Source organism: Juglans regia, chromosome 7 (assembly GCF_001411555.2).
Source record: "Juglans regia cultivar Chandler chromosome 7, Walnut 2.0, whole genome shotgun sequence".
Lineage (NCBI taxonomy): Eukaryota > Viridiplantae > Streptophyta > Magnoliopsida > Fagales > Juglandaceae > Juglans > Juglans regia.
This window is the reverse complement of record NC_049907.1, coordinates 856,470-879,820: the sequence shown is the minus strand read 5'-3', so window position 1 is coordinate 879,820 and position 23,351 is coordinate 856,470. Positions and strand designations below refer to the sequence as shown.

Below are 23,351 nucleotides of genomic sequence, written 5' to 3'. Positions count from 1 at the left end.
TTTTACTTGATAGTAGTGGCTAGTTTGTCACATCTGCATAATTTTATGAAAAAATACATAATATATATTTGTAAGTTTATTATTGATATATATACTCAAGGCACTATATATAATTCATGTGAAATTAATACTAGCTAGCTTTTACATAAGTCAAATGTTAGCATTAAAAAATGAAGATTAATATATTAATTTTTTTTTATATAATTATAATGAATTCCACCCCAAATGATATGTTTTCACGTCAACTAATTGTAAGGTAGCACCAACAAAATAATATTCTATGCTTTTACACGTACGATATTGTCCTCTCTTTTTATAACTAGGATGAAATAAGCTGATAAATTTACATATATATATATATATATATTGTCAGTAAAGAAGGATGTACATGTTTTGTGCAAGTATTTGATACATGCACTTCCTCGAGGTACATACATTAATAATGGTTAAGGAAAGAAAAAAGAAAAAGAAAAAGAAAAAGGAGAACCACATGTACATATATATTTATATATTTATATATATAAATTTATATATGTCTTTCATTTCTTATCCTAAATGACTAGATTTGTGATAATGACCAATGGGCATAGCTGGCTGGGCTAACTACTTTAAATTGAATTAATGACACTTAAAAAAAATTAATGTTGCTTAATTAATATTAACTCCCAGCTAGGGGTCGAAAGGTTACGTACACCTAATTAATTAATTTTGAATATCATGTACTAACGTACCCCTCCCTTTCTCCACAGTTTTCCACTCGGGGAAATGTACAGCAATTAGAATGGGGTCTAAAAACTCAATTATATATGAGTTTCTCATGACAATATGCAGTAGGTAGCAGCTAGCAACGAAAGAGGAAAAAAATGAACCAATTAATTAATTAGCCCGAAATGCAATAATCCAGAAATGGAAGTAACAGCTGTTGGGGCATTGCCATTGTGACACAATAATTAATTATAAACATTATTTATAATATAAGTGAACAAATTAAATATAGTAATTAAGTTGCCATATTCCAACCAGATCACGTGAATCGTACAGAACCAGTATGGTATACATATATATATATATGATCATAAGGATAATCCTGGTAATTGATTAGGATATATCGAGTTTAATTAATGCTGGATATATGCATGATGCTTACATATATAGTAAGGATCGATGCAATATTAAGTTAGAATGGCCGGGGTCCAAAATTCAATTAATCCTGCTGTTGTCGACACAAAAAGGAAGAATATACATTATTTAGTACTCCATTAATGTACGCATACCAAGCTAGTAGATATATATATAGATCCAAGTCAGCAATTAACTTATTGTCGGCTACATGATTTCCAATATATAATAAGGTAAAAAAACAAAGCTCTACATGAACTACGTACGTATGTATCATCGATGATCAGAAGCATCCAAAGATTAAAGATATTCAAAATGGGTGTAAAAACATGATGATCATGAGTTCACGTACGTACGTTACATTGTGGAATAATTCTACAGTACCATGATTGATCCCTATGATAGCATACGTAAACCAAAGACATGCATGCAGCAGGTACACAATTATATATAGATCAGTTATGTAGGAACCCATTCAAGACAAGGTAAAGTTAGCAATTAAAGAACGTCGACGTATAAAGAATGAAACAAATGGGTTTTGTAAAGCCAGGGAAGGAACCGGCCAGCAGAGCAAATTAATTATGCATTCGCAATCTCAAAATCCAACGTGGATATAGCAAAGTAGGGTAATCGTACGTCATCCCCATTAACTTTTCAGGTAGACCCAAAGTGCTAAATTGCTTGATGATCCCCAACTTGCATTAAAAAAAAAACAAAAAAAAGTTCATTTATTAAATATTTAAGCTACCATCATCCCCAGTAGTACTTCCTGGTGCCCACACTTCAACTGATCATTGAAAATTATATTTTTTTGTAAGTTGCATATATACGTGGCTATTAGGGTTTTTGCTATTGAATCGAGCTAGCAATAATGTCTGCATGTACTTCTAGGTTTTTTCACCAATACTTTTTGTGGCTATTGCGGTTTTGCTATTGAATCAAGACTTTTTGTTTCTGTTTCAGCTTTAATTCTTCGTACACAAAGAAAAGAAAAAAAAATGATAATATAAAATATATATATATATATATATATATAAATGAAAAAGAAGGAAACTCATGAAACTAATCATTCTCATTTCTTTTCCCTTTGTCGGTGTCCCCCAAATTCTGGCTCATGAAGACAATAGGGACCAGCTTACTTGCAGCTCCAGCCTTGAGAGTTGTCGATCGACAGATTATTTACCACAGCTCGTATGTACACGCGCTAGCGCAGTACTTGATCTGTAAAGATAAGAGTACTCATCATGATGAGTACTACTACTCTTTAGCGAAGCTCTAATTATCTCTCTTTCCTGGTGATTAATGTATTTGACTTACAGCAGATCTTGCGGGTTTAAGATCCACTTTAAGCAGCGAAGGTTTAAGATCTACTTTCAGCAGCGAAAAAAAAAAGAAAAACTCTTATAGACATAAATAAATTATATAAAAAAAATTTATAAATTGATATGATTTCATTAAATCTGTTAGATATACTTTACAATAAAAATAACTCTACAATCTACGTACCACATCAATTCACATCAATTTGTAACTAAAGTATTTTTTTTTTTTTAAAAAAACTTGCATTAATAAAACAACAACTCAGGCCGCTCCGTTACTTAGACTGAAAGTTCAGTCTAATTTTAAGTTGAGTTTAAAATTCAAACATATAACTTTTAAATTATTAAATTCATCTCAACTCAAAACATTTTTACACGTAAGATTTATAATTTTTTTCAACTCAAAACTTCTTTACACCTGAGATTTACAACCTTTTTCAACTTTCCGGTCCATAAATACAATATGATCTAAATTCATTTTAAATAGGTCTCACAAAATTCATTTCATCATCTCAACTAATTGCTATTTACAATCACACATCTATATATAATTTATTGCATGTACATGTACTGTTGCCTATTCTTGTCAAATAATTTACATTTGATGTGCGCCCTCTTTTTTCAAAAATTAAAGAAAAAAAAAAAGGGGGAAGCCTCGTTTATTTGTTTCAAATAATTTACACATCTGGATAGACGTTTATTTGTTTTGGTTCTAATATAATATTATTATAATTAAGTTAAATATATCCAAGTATAGAAGCAACTTGACAGAATCGATTAATTAATTAAATTAAAACCATTATTGTCGCCGGCCACCGATGACGTGGCCAAGTTGCAGAACTACTGTTCTTCCCACGAGAAAACCTAAAAATGGGAACTCAGCTTTAGTTATTGCTGATCTTCTAATTTATCTTTCATGATTATAATAATTAATGTGAATATCATTATAAAACTAAAAAAGTTTGGACCGGACCAGACCGGCCTGGCCCCATATTCAAAGCTGAGTGATTTACTGTATATCGAATATAATCATATATATATATATATATATATATTTTATGGGGTTAATCTGCACCAAGAAACTTGGAATTCCTCATAGCAATGGCCTAAATTCAATGAATAGGCATGAGGAACGGTGGTGAAATCCGCGTCACATGAACTTCTCTCCCATTAGGTCTTGATTAGAATAATTTTGCTGGCCACCCAACACCATCTTATTCTCTCCTCTCCACGTGTTTAGTTTTCACTCTAATTATTTTTCCATTTGTTTATACCATAAGTGTTTTTCATTTCAAACTAAAAATTAGGTGGCATCGGATAAAAAAATAAAAAAACACGAATACCCTACATTTAAAATATTATATATATATATATATTTGATTGAAGTATTTAATAAAAGAGTTGTACTATACAGAAGTCTCATATTCCTACACATCACTTACAAGTATATGATTTTATTTTTTTATCTTCATATTTTATATATTTTTTAAGTGGTGTGTAAAGTATGAGGTTTATATTTTAAAAAATTTCTAATAAAATTGAAAATAAAATAAATAAATATCAGAGATATGAGCAAGGAGGTATACAGAAAGTGGTTGTAAACTTATATATGAACATTATATGTGGGGGAGAGTTAAAATTAGAAGAGACAATGAACAAGTGGATGGAAGCTCATGAGGTGGGTGGTGGGAGCCCAAGTTGTAGGAGAGAAGGTTCCGTGGGGCCCAATGCAAATGCGGCGACACGCAGCATTTCAGAAAAAGCCGAACCCTTTGCCGAAGCAAACCCATTTCCACCCAACCAACCAATCAAAGCAACTCTCTCTCTCTCTCTCTCTCTCTCTCTCTCTCTCCCACTATCGCTCTTTTGTTGAGTCTTTCTTTTTGTCGTTAAAAAGAAACAAATGGTGGGTTGACGATGACGTGTACTCCACCCACTGGTTCCCCAAGATAAGAGGAGAGGAGAGGAGAAGGAGACGATGCCCGCAAGTGGAGAAGGATGAGTAAATATTTATATAAAAATTTTACGTGGAGTTATTTTATATACTTTTTATATAGTTTATTAATGTTATTTTTAATTAATATAAAATAATTATTTTAACTAATTATATTAATATAATATATAAAAATAACTGTATATAACTACAGTCGTATTAATGTATATTATAAGTATTAATTTATTTAAGGAAAATAAAAGAAAGAGAGAATACGTAAGGACAGCCAAAATCGACGCTGACAAAAGGTCCCAACTCTTCGGCTTACCCATTGGCTGAAAGGGACGCAGAAACCGCAAATGTTGTAGGTCCCACTATTTCTTCTCCTAATCAGCCCCACCCCGTTCTTGATACCTTCTCCGTATGGATACGCCTCTTTCCCTTCACCAAAAGCCGCAGATCCCCATACCTTAATTCCGCCTCTTTTTTTTAACGTAAGAATTATGTTTATTTAATATAAGATCGCCTTCATGTCATATTTTAAATCTTTTGAGTCTGGATTGTGTTTAGTTTATATCATAATTCACCGATTCAACCTTTATATATATATCTCTCTATATATAATTTAACTCTTTGGATAAGATCTACACTCTTGAGTGTTTATTTTAGAAGAATGTTATAGAAGTTTCGCGACGCTGCACAGTATGAGATCAGATTTTGAGCCTTCAATTGGTTTTACCGTCCAAGACTGCATATTAAATTTATATTTAGAATATAGATTCACCTCAACTGATCTTAAATTATTTATTTATAGGACTTATTATTTTTTTAACTAGCTAAATTTATCTCAATATACTTCATATATTTAGAAAATGCTTGGAAACAATTTACATTTCATCACACATCTCATCTCATCTTATTTCATTTCTAAATATCATTCAAACATAAATACATTCAAACTAATCGTTATAATTTTTTTAAATCTAAAAATAAAAATTATATTCAACAGTATATATTTTAACTTTACAATATATTTTATTTAACTTTTTCTCTCTCATTTCTCAAAATTCAATAAATATTAAACTCAAATTATCTCACTACTGCTCACAAACTATCTTATTATTATTCACAAAATTCTCATCTCAACTCATTACTCAAGCATTCCCCTAAACACATATATCAACATATTTGCATTCAAACATATCTTAATATGATTCACAAAATATTAAATATTCTTATATCAAGTCATATCATTTGAGATCATCTCAACATCTAAATGTAATCTAAGAGATCTTTAGATGGATTTTCTCACAAGACTACAACTAAAACCACTTTCATTATGAGTTTTTATTACACTACACACTATCCTAAAAGGAAAAATATTATTGTAACGCCTATTCGTTATACACCATTCACGTAATATAATTTGATTTATAATATTTAAATTTTAAAATATATTTTCTAAGTCAAATTATGTTATGTAAATAATATCTAGCGTAGAAACTTTCAAATGTAGCTACTAAGATGACTTTTGATCTCATCATATTTTTCTTTTACGTTTTTTTTTAAAGTAATATTACATATAATCGTTGAGTACGTAAATGTCGTGCAGTCGTTTTAAAGAGTAGGTCTATTATTAAAAATTAATTTCTTTTCACGTGAGTCCCGTATTTATTTACTTTTTTTTAAAATGACTGTACGATATTTATATACTTCACGATTATACGTAATATTACTCTTTAAATTGAGTAATGTTAATTATGACAAAATTATTGCCGATAAAAAGAATATATATATATATATATATATATATATAAGTCAATCACGACACGACGTTGCCTGCAAAGAGAAATAGGGAGTTTTTACCCGAATTTAATTCATTCCAGCATGCTTAGAAAAAAAAAAATTAATTCATTCCAGATGTATTATATATAATATTAATAACAAAAGGTACAACCGAAGATGAGCAAACGTTTCTCTAGTTTTCCACGACGAAAAGGAGAAAGGAATGTCGTACAGGTACATGATCAGCCACGATATATGAATGTATATATACACACACCAACGTCTCATGTTTATCAACTTGTAGAAAAAAGCGAACGTCCTTGATTAGAGAAATAAAAGAAAGAAAGAAAACGATCAGCGGATGGAATGGAATCATTGGACGCAGAGCTTATTCGCCACGTAATTTTTGAGAGAAAGAACATCGATCAATGCTTAGGGTAGGTCAAACATACATCACTACCCACACCACTTGCGAATCCACGCAGAGAGAGAGAGAGGCCATGGCCCCTCATAAGATTTCCTAAAATCTTTCTACTGTGTCTCTATCTTTCCCTTCTATTTTTTCTCCAATCCAACTCATCATGTTAACTCTGTGTGTATGTGTTTTAATATATATATATATATATATATATATATATTATATACACCCCCACCCCCACCCCTAGTCCTATCAAATAAAATGTGTATACCTCCAAGTTTACTAGCAGTAGTCAGATCATAAATATATATTGATCAAAATAATCTGGAGTACTTAGGTCACAAATAATTGTGATAAAAATAAATTTATATATTAAAATAATTTAATATGATATGTTAAATTATAAAATTTATTTTACTGTATATATTTTTTTATATATAAAAAAATAAGATTTCGAATACAAATTTTTTATTTGAAAAATCGAATCATATGCCATCAAACAGGCTCTTGGCATACCTAACATTCCACAGATCAATTTATGATATCTCTGCATTTATCTAACTTTTCTTTCTTATACACCATAAATTTGCGACTTTGCACTCCAAAATCACCATGGCCATCCTCAGAGACTCTGTAAAATGAATGTGGATAAACATGGAGATGATTTTGGTTTGGATTTCAAGTTGGTCCCCACACGTTTATTGAGCAAATGGATTAGGAAAGCTGTTCTCAGGTTACGGTCATACGGATTACGGACAAGTAGAGTGCCATATGCTCTGACCCACCTAAAATTCTGACCATTTATGATTCCTAGCTAGCTCTTAAACCCAATGCATCCACTCATGAATTTTTGATAAAACGCAGAACAGTCAAAGAAACAGAAATAATTATAATCATTATTCATGTCTCGTAGTCGTAGCTACATGATACAAGATACCAAGAAACCCAGGAAAATTATAAAAAAAAAACATCACCGACAAAACTATCATCTTCCTCTCTCTCTCTCTCTAAATGACAAGAAGGAGAGAAATCCTGTGCCGGTAATTCACAAAATCTCGCCGGACTTGAATTCCGGGAAAACTTTTTCTCCCAAAGAAAGAAGAAAACGAAAACTGAAAGTAAAAAGCTAGTTCATAGGGGCATTACGGCGATCTCGCAAGCGTTAAGAACGTGATGTTCACCCATTTCAAACGAACAGGTTGAGGAGGAGCTTTCGGTCCCCTCCATGTCCATTTTGATCTGCCAAGCTGCTTTCGAAGCACGTGGTCGTCACGGACTCCGCGGAATTCATGGAGGGAGTGCCCGGCCGCCGGATCTCCGGCTTCTGGGCCAATAACTTGGCTGGGAAACTGGGAGTCAGACGGAGATCGAGTGCGGTCGGGTCTTCGGTAGATCGCTTGCGCTTCGGGGAGACCTTGGGCCGGGAATTCAGACTCGGATTCCCTAGTCTCCACATGTCCGAACAGGTGACTTCGTCGGCCTCGGATGTTTCATCGGACGCTGGAGTCGAAGTCGGAGCACCCCCAGAGTGAAGAAGCTCAGGAATCGGACGCAACGCGCCGCCTCGTAGGACGGTCTCGACAGCCGCCTGGCATACGTGCCAGTTTCCAGTCCATAAAAGCCCGACAGCGCCGTTTACGGGATTCACGGTACGTCCACAAGCTTCAAACAACAAAGACTGAAACAAAGCTAAAGTACACCAAACGGAGCAAAAAAAAGGAAAAAAAGAAGAATCAGAACGAAGACTTACTAGCATGGTAAAGAAGACGAAACAGAAATAGAAACGATTGAAGACACGTTTGTCATATCAGAATGAATATATATTTTAATCCGTATCAGGTTCTTCTAAATTTCTAATCTTTGACAGAACATAGATCCATGTATCTAGTATTAGACGCTCGCAATACGTACGTACTCGCACAACTTGGAGGTATATTAGATACAGGAAGTAATATTTATATATACCAGGTCTCTGGGACTCGGGGACGTTGGAGATGAAGGACATGAGGCCGGCACGACCGAAGAACTTGGCGACGAAGACGGTGGCGTGTCCTTGGGCTTCGGGGGTTTCGATCCACTGCAAGCAAGGGCGTAGTACACACGACTCGCTGCAACCCTTTCGGAGAACTCTGCATCCGTTGCAACTCATGTCTTCTTCTAACCTTAATTCACTGTGTTTAATGTTTCGGTTGGTTAATAGTCAATGATCAAGACTCGTTCTCTCACATGAAATTCAACTACCCCAAAAATTATATATTGAGGAATGTGATTATACCATACAGCGCAAGGAAAAAGGGCCAAAAGGCTTTCTTGTAAAAGGAAGAAGCTTGGAACGGAGATGGAGAGAGAGAGAGAACGAAATTAAGGTCTGGAAGAAGACATGGGAGGATGATATATATAAATGGGAGGAAGAAATGGAGGGGTGGGGTTTTGATTTAACTATAGTTGGGTTAGTTGGGTAGTGGGTTGGGGAAGGTGGGGGCACACACACGCAGAGGTACTGTTTGTTTTGTTGGGAGAGAACAGAAGAGAGAAAGGTCGCCGTGTGCTTGTGTCTATGAGAGAGAGGGAGAGAGATTCCAAGGTATTGGGCGCGAGCGGCTCCGTGTCTCCGCGGATGGATGTTCCTCCACCGTTGGATTCTTTCTATAGCTTTTGTTTGTGGATTGGGATAATTGATTGTGTTGGGCTACCACTTTCCTTTTCATTTTTTTTTTTTTTTTTCTCTTCCGAACTCCCACCCCACATTTTCTCTTTTGTTTAATGTTACACGTAGCTGTGGGATATATAAGAATTATGTAATCATTTAAAAAAAATAATAGAATTTAATATTTATTTAATTTTTTTCAAAATAATTATAAACGCTTGCATACTTATTACTACAATTATCATTTTTTTTTTTTTTCATCATATTCAAAGTTTCTGGAGTCTGAGAAAGCTACTAAAACGGGTTTTTTTTTTTTTTTAATTTGTATTATTATTTTTAATTAATAATTATCTTGGTCGATGCACATCACATGTATGAAAATATTCGCGTGTTTGTGTGTGAATGTGGGGTTATTATATTGCAAGTGGGGGTGAAAGATAATGGTATTTTATGGGACTAATCATTGAGGGGTTTTGTGTGAAATCAGGAAACACAACCATGGTTAGCAAGTGAAAACTATATGAGGTTTAGTAGGGATAATTTATGTATGCTGCTCACAAGTTAGGTGGCACAGTTGGGAAATCAAAATTAAACTTTTTAATTAAACTGTTAATTAATTTTAATACCCTTTTGAGTTTAACCATAATCGACATTACGTGATTTTACGAGGTGTTAATATGGCAAACCCAACTGAAGCCCATCTAAAATTGAGCCCAAACTAGCCCATCAACTCAAGTCCAGCTCATACAAATTATAATATAATTTGATTTGTAATATTTAAATTTTAAAATTTAATCAGAATGATAAAGTTTCTAACTTCGATCTTTTTTCTCAAAAATAAGAAAAAAAAATGTCAATTTTCACAAAAATCTTATTATTTCTGTTTGAAAAGAGTTTAAATGAGTATCGAGATATTTTCTGTTATTTATGGCAAATCATTTTGAAATGAGTATCGTATCGTCAAACTTGTATCGGATGGAAACAAAAAGCCGAGACAAGGAGTCAAAAATAAGAGGGAGGGGATGGATGGCGGAGCCGAGGTGTAGATAGACCAACGTAGTGCACGCATGTTATGGGTACATGAGTATAGATTTGGGTTTAGATATCGCATGTGCTGCAGATTGCAAAAAGGGTACAATGAATGACTTAATTATGCGGCGCGTGAAGTGTCGAAAGAGGACAAATTCCTTAGAATGGCCTACTCACTCACGATGTGGCATCCTTATCCTCTACGCCCCCCACTTGCTACTAATTTCCCATGCACCTGTCAAAACCCACACATTCAGTCAGAAGGCTACGTATATAACTACTAACTACTCTTTTCAAAAAAAAAAAAAAAAAAATCTCGATTGATTATAGGAATACAATGAAATGAGATTGGAATAAATTATTATTATTATTTTAAAATTTAAAAAAATAATAATAATAAAATAAAATGATTTAGATAACTAAGCGAGGGAAGTCTCAGAAGTCGGAACTGATAACATTGTAACGTGAAGAACTAATACGTAATGTCTGGCTGAGATTGGAATTCAAATTTGATGTGACCCATTGAGTTGAGCTCTCAACGTTCCTGAAAACTAGCGTTTCATGTGCAATTTCTACATTTATATGTTCTCTGTCATATCATTTTCTCCAATAACGTGATTGTAGGAATATTACAGCAAAATCTTCAGAGCAAAGCAATTATATCTCAGATAAGATTTATTAATTTAATAACTTTTTTAAACCATTAAGAGGATAGACATATCAATATTTCAGAGAAATAGATTCGAGTTCTTTAGTACTAGTGTTGATTTTGATCTGTTGATTGTTTTAGCAATCTTTAAGGTTTTCTGCTCTAACCCTTTCTCTTTCTCTGGATCAATTTTTTTTGGTTTTTTTCCTCTTAACTTCAATATTTTTCAACTTTAATCATTGGGAATTGCCCGTGTCTCTACTGTCTTATCACACATATCTTTATTTACGCCTAGAGTTTTAGTACTCATTATTCTCAAGCATTATATTTATTTTATTTTTTAAAATTTTTTGATTTTATTATTTCTAAATTAGTTAAATTTTTTTACTTATTATTCATACATCACATATTTAATAAAAGAAAAAAAAATTATGTATAATTTGTGATGTGAGAATAACGAGTAAAATTTTTCTTCATGCTTAAACTCTCTAATAATATTTAAATGGGATTATTTAATTACAAAGAAACTAAGGCTTCATTTATTTTCAGAAAATATCTCATCTAATTTCATCTATTCATTATAATTTTTTCAAATTTTAATACAAAATAATATTAAAAAATATATTTTAACAATATTTTATTTAATTTTTTAATTTTAATTTCAATTCATCCCATTTTATTTTATTTTATCTACGAAAATCTAGGAAAGTTGTAAATCTTACCAAATGGGAAATATTTTACACGCTCTATAAGGAAATAAAACTTGTAGTTTATATAATAGAATAATAAACTACGGCATCAATGTTGATGTAAGATAAGAAGATGGGTCAAAAAAGGAGGATTCTTTGGCTTTGCATTGGGTTCTCCTGTCTTCGTTCTAGAACCCCCCCAAAAAAAAAAGTTCGTACTTGTTTATGTTGAGAACAATTATATAACAAGAATATTGAACAAAAGGCCGTGTAAATTAAGTGATATGACCTAGTCCTGCCATAGGCCGGCAGTAGATGGGATCGAGCTTATTTACTTTTGAGGAAAAATTAAGAGAAATATTAGATTATAAAAAATAAAAAAATTTTATAAATTAACTTGATTGAATTTGATATTTTCCTATCTAACTTTATTAGATGAGTTAGATTGTTGATGACTCTTTAGGTAACTTGATGTTACCTAATACTACACAACTTTCATATACCATATTTTTTTAATTTTTTTAATATTTTTGTTGAGTTTATTCTTTTTAAATTAATTCAATTATTCTATTCATTATTCATATATTAAATATTTAATAAAAGAAAAAATAATAAAAATTTAAAAAAAATGTAGTGTGTAGAAATTGTGTGAATAGTAGAATGTTTGGTAGATTTTTTCCCTTCATCTATTTCAAATGTAGGAAATTAAATAATCAAAATAAGCCATCTGAATTTGTTTGATATACGAACATCAATACGTAAGATGCATGCCACGAGAGACTTCTGGTTTCTCATGATTAAACAAGTCCTAGCCATTAACATAGAGCACATATCAAGAATGGATTACTCCGATCGATTAAGGCAGCAGGGTTTGATCTCTTTTCTTCTTCTCTTCTTCTGTGTTTTTTTTTTTTTTTGAAATGCTTCTATTTTGTTTGTTACAATAAAATCTGGGACATTTTCATTACATTGAAAAGAAAATCGACAAGTTTGTTTGGTTACTTGAAGTTGAGGACAATTCCAATTAAATATTTCAGTAGGTATTATTTAAACATTCTGAATTATTCTAATCCTTTGTTATCATACAAAACCACGTTTGAACTTAAGAATTTTTTTTTTTTTCAAGAAAGAATATATTAGTGTGCGAAATAGTTAAAAAATACCCTATATCAGTAGCCAAATTAAAGCACCTATACCAGCTAGTTGACATGAACAAACAGGTCATGCCTGCCCCACCCCGCCACCCCCCACCTCCCCCCTCCCCCCAGAAAAGTCCTACTTTCATTTCCTTGCAATAATGCTCTGCCAATTTATTTATAATCAGATAAGAACTCGTGCAGTGAAGAAAGTAGTACAAGATCTGTGAATAGTTTCTGGGGACCAGCTGATGATCTCATGTAATTAAAGCAAAATAGAGAGATTTTTTTATTTTTTTATTTTTTCCTGTGTCTGTAAGAACAAACAAGAGTTCAAATCAAAATCCATCAAGAATTTGCTAGCTATATCTTCAAGATTCCGATATGTGGGGTCCTTTTGTGAGGTAAGTTGGATTAGCTTGAAGCCATGAGTTTCTATTCCAAAATGATGATTGTACCCAACTCCATCCCCAATCTAGTCCAAATTATAATGTTTTAGATCAGATCATACACCACAAAAATCGGCTTTGATCAATTCGATAAGTGCGGGGCATTATTCCTCGATGAGGAGCTGAACGTTTCTCATCTTTATGCACTGTTTAACCTGAGCAGAAGCCCATTGCACAGTATGGCATTCTCTTCTTCTCTCACCATATATATTATATACGAGTAAAGTAAAGAAAAGAAAAGAAGAAAACAGTGCCAGAAATTCAATCACGTTTATGTACGTGGTCCATCCATCCACAATAGAGGAGAAGCCAAAAAAAAAAAAAAGGTCCTACTCAATGGTACCTATCATGGACGTCAAAATTTTCAAACGAAAATGAAACCTTAGGTGACTCTTCTTTCCATCAAAGGATGTATTGGTTCACAAGATACGTACCCAACTTTCCTTGTCTTGAACAAGACCACGACTGAGAATTTGAATAGAGCCATCAGCCATGGCTAGATATGGTCGGTCCAACCTCCAAGACTGGTCCAGTGGTTGTGCCTCATGTAGATGTGAAGAAAAAGCAATGGCAGCAGAAACTTCCTGATCTGCACGTACAACCGGTGGCACCCAGAGCCGGAGGTACCTCCCGCGCAGCATGCTGAGGTTAAAACTAGGAGAGGTTCCCAGAGTGAGATGGTAAACTTTAGTGGAGATGCTATAACCCAGGACTACTCTGCAAAGGATCATATCAAGCATGCCCACCCATCTATATTGTGAGTTCCTTATAATTTATTAGCTTTGTACGGTATTTGAAAATTTTTCTAGTTCTAGTTCATCAATCTTTATAAGCATCATTGGAAAGCCTTATCCTTCTTTCAAGTATTTCAAGATGAAAACTAAAGGTTTCCCAATCATGCATGCCGGTCGGTACAGCGTTTCGAAGTAGGAAATTTCCTCAAGACATTTAAGTTTGCTTGATGTTGAAAGAACTAACATGATCAACCCAGGGCATTATCGTATAGATTAGGCGATTATGGAGTAAATTCAATAATACGGGGGGCGAGAAACTATGAAGCTTGTAAGGGGAATTTGAGGGGATAGCTAGCTGTTTATTTCTTGAGTCGATAATTTCCTCTACTGATATCTACAGATTTTCCTGCCATGAATAAACTAGGAAACAATCGTAATTAAACATGAATATTTGTCGGAAATACTCAGGTGGTGAAGGAAGTCCTCTTTTTTTTGCTATTTTTTTTTTTCCCTCTTTTTGGAACTGATTATTCGATTGGATATGAAGGGAAGGAATATCTATATTAATATAACCGTTGAGGGCCCTTCCTAATGTCCTTCGCTGGATTTCTTAAAACTCATTTCCCAAGTGCTTTCCGATTAAGATTAGGGTTCTTTTTTTTTCTTTTTTATCATTGTTTATTGAATGTAATAATGATGTAACATTAGATGATAAGTTCACAAGTTAAATATAAATAATAATTTATAATTATCTAATACCACATCATAAGATGATGAGAGGATAATGAAAATTAGAATAATGAATAGTATTACTCTTCTTCCATGTCTCGAAAATTGGAAGTGCAATTGGACGAACAAAATTTGAATAGTTTTGACATGTCTTAAAACAAAGTCTACACGGAAATCTAAAAAATATCTCTACATTTTTTCAAATTTGGAGCTCGTGTTTAAATTCGTTTGGATAGTAAAATGAAATGATTTTAGATAAATTAAATAAAATATCATTCAAATATTAATTTTTATATTATTTGAAGATTTGAAAAAATTAAATTTTTTATTATATTTTATATGAAAAAAGTTAATCATAAAATGATATGATATGAAATGATTTCTATATTCAAATTAGAGCCCTCCCAAACTTTCCAAGCGTCAGCGGTATTTGTGCTTTTGTTGAAAGCCGGGAAAGACGTCAGGGACGGACCATTTCGAAAAATCGTCACCATGGCTCCTCCCAACTACATGATACATCGACTAGTGGTGATGGGTCCCCTGCATGGAAGTCAACGGTGATTTGTCCAAATAAGGCTACTTAACTACCCCTAAAAAGTACACAGCAAAAATCCCATGCCATGATCTTCTCTTCCACTAAACTCAACATGGCTCCTCCAACTCTAAAAGACTATTGTTTTTGCCCATAGACTTGACAAATAAGCCATTGGAGCAAAACTTTCCTGTCCAAAACCATTGGCATTCTCATACTCCAAGTTTCAGAGGTAAAAGCTGGGGTGTCATTAAAGATGATGATTCTGCACTTGATTTGAAATTCATAGACCTCTCAGCAGTAACTGTAAGGATGAACTTTAACCTATATACTTGAGAAAAAAGAACCCTAGACGGGAATATGTTGCCATCGACCCCACAAGAAGAAACTACTAATTGAGATTATCTTATATCCTATGAGCAAGATAATTTTGAGTAGGGCAATGATCACTGGTCAGGAAAGTGGTCCAGGTCCATTACCTCAGCGGACCGATCAGAGTTGTGGATGAGGATGGGTTACTGGCCAAGCAAGGCAATCTTCTGGTAGTCGAAATATAGATCTTGGGTCTTCTACCTGGAGATAAATGGGGTTAATATAGCAGCATTTTGACACAAAATGGAGGTCGTTTCCTGACTTGACCATTTTCCCTGCGCAACCAGAGCTATTTGGTATTTCAATCGAATATATATGCCTGCTCACGTCACATACCAGGTAAAGTTTCTACTTTATATCTTCCCTTAACTGCTTGTAAAAGCTTCAAATAGTACTGCACTAGACGCACTAACACCTATGCAGAGAAAAGGAATAGAATGCATTTCATATTTTAAACTATGCATATAAGTAAGATTTGCAGGCACAACTTACCCTGAGTAATTAGAGCTGCTCACACATGGAACAAAAGGGAAAGATCGCCTGAAGAAAACTGGCTCCAAACTCTCAAATAATGTGAGGTTCGGCACTCACGGCCATTAATTAGCAAACCTACCAACAACTGAAAGCCACCACCTTGGAAATGTATAATACATCGAATACACAAGTACCAAAGCAATGATATTACTTTCAATAATTCTAGTAGCATATGTTAGCCACCAGAGTTGGAACCGAACCATCTTCCATTCAGCAAGAAGTAGTTATTCATTGTCATGGTCATATGCAGATTTAAGAAGGCATTCCAGAATGGGAAAAGATTGTTGGGGAGGCTGCAGAACAATTCCAGGAAGAGAGAATGGTGGAATTGTGACATCAAAGAGGTTCAAGATATACCTCCCAGCATTTGTAGACAGCAAATCTCAGTACTGATGACAGAGAAATGTGACATTGAACTCTCATTCTGTGGACTCAAGCACATTTCTTATCTCTCAACATTGATAATATTGACGAAAAAAGTAGACTTCTTGTGATACCGAAGATAGTTTCATGAGTTTGAAGATATTCTAATTGAGTGTATTATTAGAAAAAATAATTTATGATTCTTAAACATCTTAAGAGCTGAACTATCTAAACGTCCTAAAAAATGCCACTTTAAACCAAAATAATATCACTTTTGATGTCATCCACGATGTTTGCCTATCTTGCTAACCTACAAAATCATCAACTACGTACCATGCACAGAACAGAAATCTCACAACATTTTTTTACACTTGCATGCTTTCACCTATTATAAACAACCCTCATTCTCCGTTTATTTAAATATGCAACATGTTGAATAAAAGAATGAAACAACTACTTCCATCACTCAATGTATTGATTACAGCTTATTGCCTAACCAGGGCATGATGCTTGTTATCTTGTTATTTCAGGTGTGAACTAATGAGAGGTGGAATGAAAGAGTGCCTTATGCCAATGGGTCTCACTCCTCTCCATATGAACCTATCAAAGTAGGGGAGGGCAACACTACCTTGAAGCAAGTGTTGCTTACCAGTGAGTAGTATTCGATGCAGTTGACCACCCCTCCAAATTTGGGCACTCCAAAGAACAGGTTTAAGATCTCTCTCTATGTCGTAACAACAATGCTCACACAATGTCATGCATGCACAGAGAAGCACCCAAAACATGCATATTTTAAATTAGATTTAAATTGCATTTCTGATCTAGCAGATATGATAGTGACCATCCGGTTCATGATGCCCATGCGGAGAAAAATTTCTGGAATAGTTGATTACTTGATTCTCCTAATGCTTACGCTTATCCCGACAGCTATCTGACCAGGTAGCCCTTTGAATAGACTAAAAGGGATTACCTATTTTGAACAAAATATTCAGCTTCATCAAAATTACATGCCATGGCACTCTTGAAGACTACCAGATTTGTCTTTTATATAACAGCTGCCACAGTTCCAGGGACATTAATTTTGTAAATTATAGTCAAATAAAAATAGGATCCAAAGGAAAAACAGCATCAAGTATATCATTTGAAAGCTAATCATGTTTCATAAGATCCACTGGTTCATTCATAGCAAATGAAAAGTAAATTAGTTATAAAAGCATCCTCCATAAGATGTGACTATCTAAAAGGAGTTTTAAAAGGCTGTTATGAATCCGTTACCTCGATACCTACAACTTCAATTCATAATTTTGACTAAATACTTAAGAGGAACACTACCATAGTGTAAGATGCACTTAATAATATATTGAGAGCGTTCGATGGTGTTGCAATGATGAACATTGAATTCCAGAAGCCCAAAGCCAAAGGTCTAACTCCACGCTCAACACCTGTAGACAAAAAGTCCTACAGTTAGGATATGATGAAAGCAGATAACCAATGACGTACTGAAAGAGAATAATAATGTGTCATTTTCAGTCACAATTGCAGAAGAACAAGACAGAGAATTTTCCAAGGAAAAATGAATGCGTCACCGTCAACTGTAGGCCATCATATATCACAAACATGTATACTTTGCTGTGTAAATAAATCAAATTGTCCGAAAGCATAGCAGTTGGTATATGGAAATACATGAACATAAAATGGAATTTTCCAAGGAAAAAAGAATGCGTCGCCGTCACACTGTAGGCCATCATAAATCACAAACATGTATACTTTGCTCTGTGTAAATAAATCAAATTGTCTGAAAGCATAGCAGTTAATATATGGAAATAAAAGAACATAAAATGGAAATGAACTGTAGTTAATATATGTCTCAAACTTTGGAAAACAAAAGGAAGAAAACCCCATGTGCTTGCAACTGAACTGAAAATAGAAATGGCACCAAACAAAAAAGATTAACCATACCGGCTTTCCTAATTTTGAACTGATTAATTCCCTCATTTTCTCCACAGCATGTATAGAGCAAGCTCGCAGTTCAACTTCCTCCTCACTACCTGGACCTATTTCACTATTGGCTTCAATCATGCTGGCAAGGGTCGAACTATATTTTAGGGCACCGAGCTGTCGAAGCACAGCTGGAACAATATAGTCCGCCATTATGGTGATGGAACCAATGTCATCAAATTCTCCATATGATTGGCCTTTAAAGGCACCCCATAAATCTGCTACAAATATCTGAGCTCTTTTATACAAGAATACCTGGTGGCCTTTGTATAGCGAGTGGTCTCGAAAGCCTAGAACAATTTAGTTTGTTTGAAATCAGATATATAACCATATAAAAACATATTCATATTAAACAGATGGAGAATTTATGGCAGACAATATGTACACACAACCAAAAGAAAGAAAAGAAACTATGAGCAAGTGATACCGGGAAAGTGACGTGTAACAAGAGCCACAAGGTTCAAAGCTGATTTTCCACAGGACTTCACCAGATTGGATGCTTTGCCATCGAAGCTTCTTTCCAGTTCAAAGCCAACCTAGAGCATTGGAGTTAACAATATCAAACAACTAATTCTGCTGATAGCAAACTAGATATCTAAGAACTAGAACATTTAGAAACTTGCAAGTACTGCTCTCAACAAGCGTGAGAAACACACGAGATGCTGTGACAATGCAGCAATTAAAACTTTAGTAAGTACAAGTATTTGACCTCATGCAGTAAACGAACACGTTCCTCCTCCAAAGGAAGCGGTCTGGGCCATTTCAACAGCTCACGTAACTGAGGACCTGACATCATACAATGATCCCATTACTTAACTATGTAAACAAATACCATTTCATCTCTTATAGAGAAAATATTTCCATAGTCTAAGATATACATTCCATACACAAACAAATTTAAACAATTAGGGTCCATTTAGATACTTAGAATATTTCAATATATCTATGAATAGTAGTGAAATAGTGTGAGTTAAGGTGTTTTATTGGGTTTTGGGAAATGAGAGAGAAAAAGTTGAATAAAAATATTATAAGAGATGAAATGGTATTTGATTACATAGTTTTATTGGGTTCTCATTCCAGCCTCTCAAGGAGAACCCTCTCTTTGGACCTTCTTCTTCTACGCGAGTTTTCTAGCGTATCAATTTCCTGTGTTTTATCCATTTGTTATGAAGTGGGTTGGATTTAATTTGTAGGTTTGCTGCGTCTTTTATACGTGTTTGGAAATGAAATTTGGTGTTTTGTTTCGCTGATTAGGATGTTGGGCTTGTTAGGGATGTTGTGTTTTGTCTAATATCAATGAACGCTTTGGGATTTTATGAAGTCTTTTTCTTTTTATGTGTGTCAGTATTTGTTCTTGAGGTAATTTCTTGTTCTATGTCAGCCTGTGTTTTAATTCTTTGGTTGGAGATCTTCTTCTCGGGTCTAGGCTCCTGGAACTAGAAGATTTTGTGGTTTGCTTATTATTCACCATCTATCCTAATGAGGAGTTGAAACAGATACATGTAAATGATCCTTGTTTGTCATACTTCCATCATAGCTTGCGAGTCAACGCTATTACTTTATCATAAGCAGGTTCGAGATGGTCTGTGGATGTGATATTCCGTCTTGAAGTTCAAATATCGTAGTCAATCTCATGAGTCGTTAGTTGGAGTCAAGCAATTTGTGTTTTTGTTTTGATTTCCCTCCTTTCCGCATACAGGATGTTTCATTTTTGTTTTTGTTTTTGTTTTTTTCTTTTCTTTTTTTTTTTGTTTTAATATTAGCTGCTGAGCCAGTTCCATGGCGGGGACGCAGGGGAGGTTGTCCCTAGAATTTCTCTTTAATACAAATATCCTTGAAAAGAAACCATAGCAATTGTACAAGATTTAAAAAGCATAATACCGGTGTACTTTTGCAGACGATCAGCATCGAACGCAGATCTTTCATTTTGTAGAGCAGCCTTTAGCCCCGAGGCCAAATGATCATAACTTAAATCCTTATCTGTAAACAATAAACAATTGAGAAAAAATAAGGATGTCAGAGCACAAAAAAAAATTTTAAGAAGTGCAAACTCGCCAAGGCAGAGCTCTTCAGACTACCCAGGGGAGTAAACCACAGCTACACAAGTGCACCCACTAATCCAGGGAAACTTCTAGTACGGAATCAAACCCAGGATGTCTAAGTCTACAGCTCATTCACAGATGCATTTGTAAGTTCCTACATAATATTGAGTTAATACACGTAAACTAAAGTTCATGCCATGGAATGTTCAAGCCACATGACAATCAACAAAAGCAAGTACAGAGAAGCTGCCCTTGCTGGCTGCAATGCTTTGATTCTAGTCTCTAGATCTCATAAACAAATTAGGGGATCGGAAGTTCTGTTTCCAATACAAGCCGCTCTGCAAGTGCATTCAATTAAATTATAACAGGACACGGCTGCGTTAGAGCTTTTGGCACCAGAAAATTTAATTAATCATAACACCATGCTCAACGAAGACCAGCTCAATATTCTCTCCTCACTTCTTCTACCTTTTTTCATCTGTAGAAAACACAGACCATAGGGTCTTGAAACCATGAACCTACTCTCCACCCAACTCTTAGAGGAGGAGGAGGCGTTGTTTGAGATATAGCTCAATGGCAAAAATCCCCAAAGCGTGACTCAGTTTATCCACTCCATGGTATGAATAATCTGGCTACTTTAAACTGTATGCACCATGATCAATTATATAGCATTTCTGCATAAACATGATGAAAGACTAATAATGACTGTCATTTCCAGAAAATTACAACCAACGAAACCCATTTACAATTACAAGCACTTCAGTCCAGCATAGACAACTTCTTGGCCATTTGATAAAGTACAATTAAGTATACTTCAAAAGAATCGAGCGTCTTTGTTGAAAAAAGGAAAATATTTTGAAAACAGGTCGTCGCAAAATTTCTTGTAGCTCTAAAATCAGTTTCACTAGAACGCAATAAAAATAACAAAATTAATATTAAATACCATAAAAAAATAATGTCCCGTAAAAGAAAAATAGAATACCAGGCCAAAAACAGAAATTCATAGCATCGAGAACAAACAGGTACTGAACCGTGAGCGGGCCATTGTCGAAATAGTGAATCCCTTCGAAATCCCAATCCACTTTGGGAATAGGGCCAATATTCTCCACGATTTTCTCGATCCCTGCACGAAGAACAGAACCACCTAAACCTCCCCCGAAAATGCAGCATTGCCATGTAACCAAACGACCACGCATTTGTATGAAATTGGAGAGATGAATACGAACCTGTGGAGTCGACGTGCACGTGAGAGGCATGGCTAGCGACCCAAGCCGAGCTTGCTCTAACATCGTCCATGGCGTCTGAGGGGGGCGGACCACACTGGGAATTGGTATAGTGTTTTTAGAACCCTAAAAATAACAGAGGACAGAGTAATTATGATATGGTTGGGGTGGGCGGACGAGGAGGTGTACGTGGTCCTCTTAATTCGAAGTTTCCCGCTTTTGTTAGTTTTTTTGGTCTGGTCCGGTCTGGTGGCTTTTTTTTTTTTTTTACCCTTTTTTGTTGTTTTGACCAATCTGCCACCGTCAATGTCTCAAATCTCCCTGATTCGGAGGATCTTCGGGCGACGAAGTTTCCGGAAAAGAATAAGCACAGTTTATTTTTTAAATTGAGATAGAATTGAGATAAAAATTAAAAATTAAATAAAATATTATTAAAATATTTTTTTAATATTATTTTTATTTTAAAATTTAAAAGATTAAATTATTTATTTGATTTTATATGAGAATTTTAAAAAATTATAATAATTATATAAGATAAGATAAAAATAATTGTGAAAATAAATTAGGCCAATTCTAAACTCACCTAAGGATGGGTCCAGATGATTTTTTTATTTAATGATTAAAAAAATATTTTTTAAATAATATTGTAAATTTTTTTAAAAAAATATATAAGGATGTGAAAAAAATGAACAGAACAAATAAATATAATAATAAGAAGATTTAAAAAATGCTTACAAAATGTAAAATAAAAAAGTGCACCAGCTGATATTAATTTCGTCTATTTAATTAAATAACCTTTCAACTCCTACTTATTATTTTCTTGTTAATTTCTAATTGTAATAAAAAGATAACTATTACATCTATAAATAAAATTTATAAAAACAAATTTATAAAATGTCATGTATTAATTGGGGTTTTCAGTGGGAGAATTAAGATTCAATCCCTCACTCTCTTACCTAATTGTAAAATATTTGACGTTAGATCAATGATTAAATTTATAATTTAATATACCATATCAAATCATATTAATTTATATTTAAAAAAGTTATATCAATTTATAACTTTATTTTTATAACAATTATTTATATATTAAACATTTTTCTAATACAAATGATCTATTTTGAAACAAGATTTGAATTGTGTCAAGTTGAGTTTAAATTATATGCGAGCCAATTTTAATTTAATTCACTTAATTCAACGTGTGAACTTTTTTTAATTTTAATCTAGAAAAATTTTATATATTATACTATCATCATATTTTTATTTCACTAAATAAGATATGGCACATTTATCACAATTAAATGATAATTTATTGCATACTTCTTTATCATCTAATTTTCATGAATGTACGTACCACATACTATTTAATATGATAAAAATAGGATAAAAATATAGTGTATAGTATTACTCATATATTTATTAATTTTGTATTAGATTAATGTCAAGTTAGTGTATCATGTAAATATCATAAAACCTATTTAGTGTTTTTTAAAATGTTTTTTAAATAATGGCCTCGTTCTTTTGTCTATTTTCATGTTTGCCAAAATACATATACTTTGATGGCATAACACTCAAACCTTCAAAATGGAGGTCTTGGGTTCGACCCCCTCCGACCCCCTCCCTGACTAAAAAAAAAAATCTTCCCACCATC

General features: G+C 33.7%; 2 protein-coding genes and 1 long non-coding RNA gene across 11 annotated transcripts; 1 reads left to right on the top strand and 2 right to left on the bottom strand.

The window, feature by feature from the left end:
• Positions 1–7,442: 7,442 nt before the first annotated feature.
• On the bottom strand, positions 7,443–8,955 carry LOC108982347 (LOB domain-containing protein 38-like). Its single transcript, XM_018953691.2, has 2 exons — positions 8,540–8,955; positions 7,443–8,263 (listed from the first exon to the last, which is right to left on the bottom strand). Exons 1-2 carry the CDS (start codon positions 8,721–8,723, stop codon positions 7,761–7,763), a joined length of 687 nt encoding a protein of 228 aa, XP_018809236.1. The 5' UTR covers positions 8,724–8,955; the 3' UTR covers positions 7,443–7,760.
• A 4,478-nt stretch (positions 8,956–13,433) lies between these two features.
• Positions 13,434–18,549, top strand: LOC108982345. 9 transcript variants are annotated; one of them, XR_004801997.1, is made up of 5 exons: positions 13,434–13,930; positions 15,034–15,879; positions 16,022–17,146; positions 17,266–17,376; positions 18,444–18,543. It is a non-coding gene; the product is annotated as an uncharacterized LOC108982345 (long non-coding RNA). The 9 variants fall into 9 exon arrangements; XR_004802000.1 differs by having other exon boundaries at positions 15,034–16,113; positions 16,325–17,146; XR_004801999.1 differs by having other exon boundaries at positions 15,034–16,118; positions 16,325–17,146.
• On the bottom strand, positions 17,571–21,901 carry LOC108982344 (queuosine salvage protein-like). Its single transcript, XM_018953686.2, has 7 exons — positions 21,704–21,901; positions 21,460–21,600; positions 20,317–20,415; positions 19,145–19,221; positions 18,863–18,971; positions 18,397–18,725; positions 17,571–17,879 (listed from the first exon to the last, which is right to left on the bottom strand). The coding sequence occupies exons 1-7, from the start codon at positions 21,771–21,773 to the stop codon at positions 17,787–17,789; spliced, it is 918 nt and encodes a 305-aa protein (XP_018809231.1). The 5' UTR covers positions 21,774–21,901; the 3' UTR covers positions 17,571–17,786.
• Between the last annotated feature and the right edge of the window lie 1,450 nt (positions 21,902–23,351).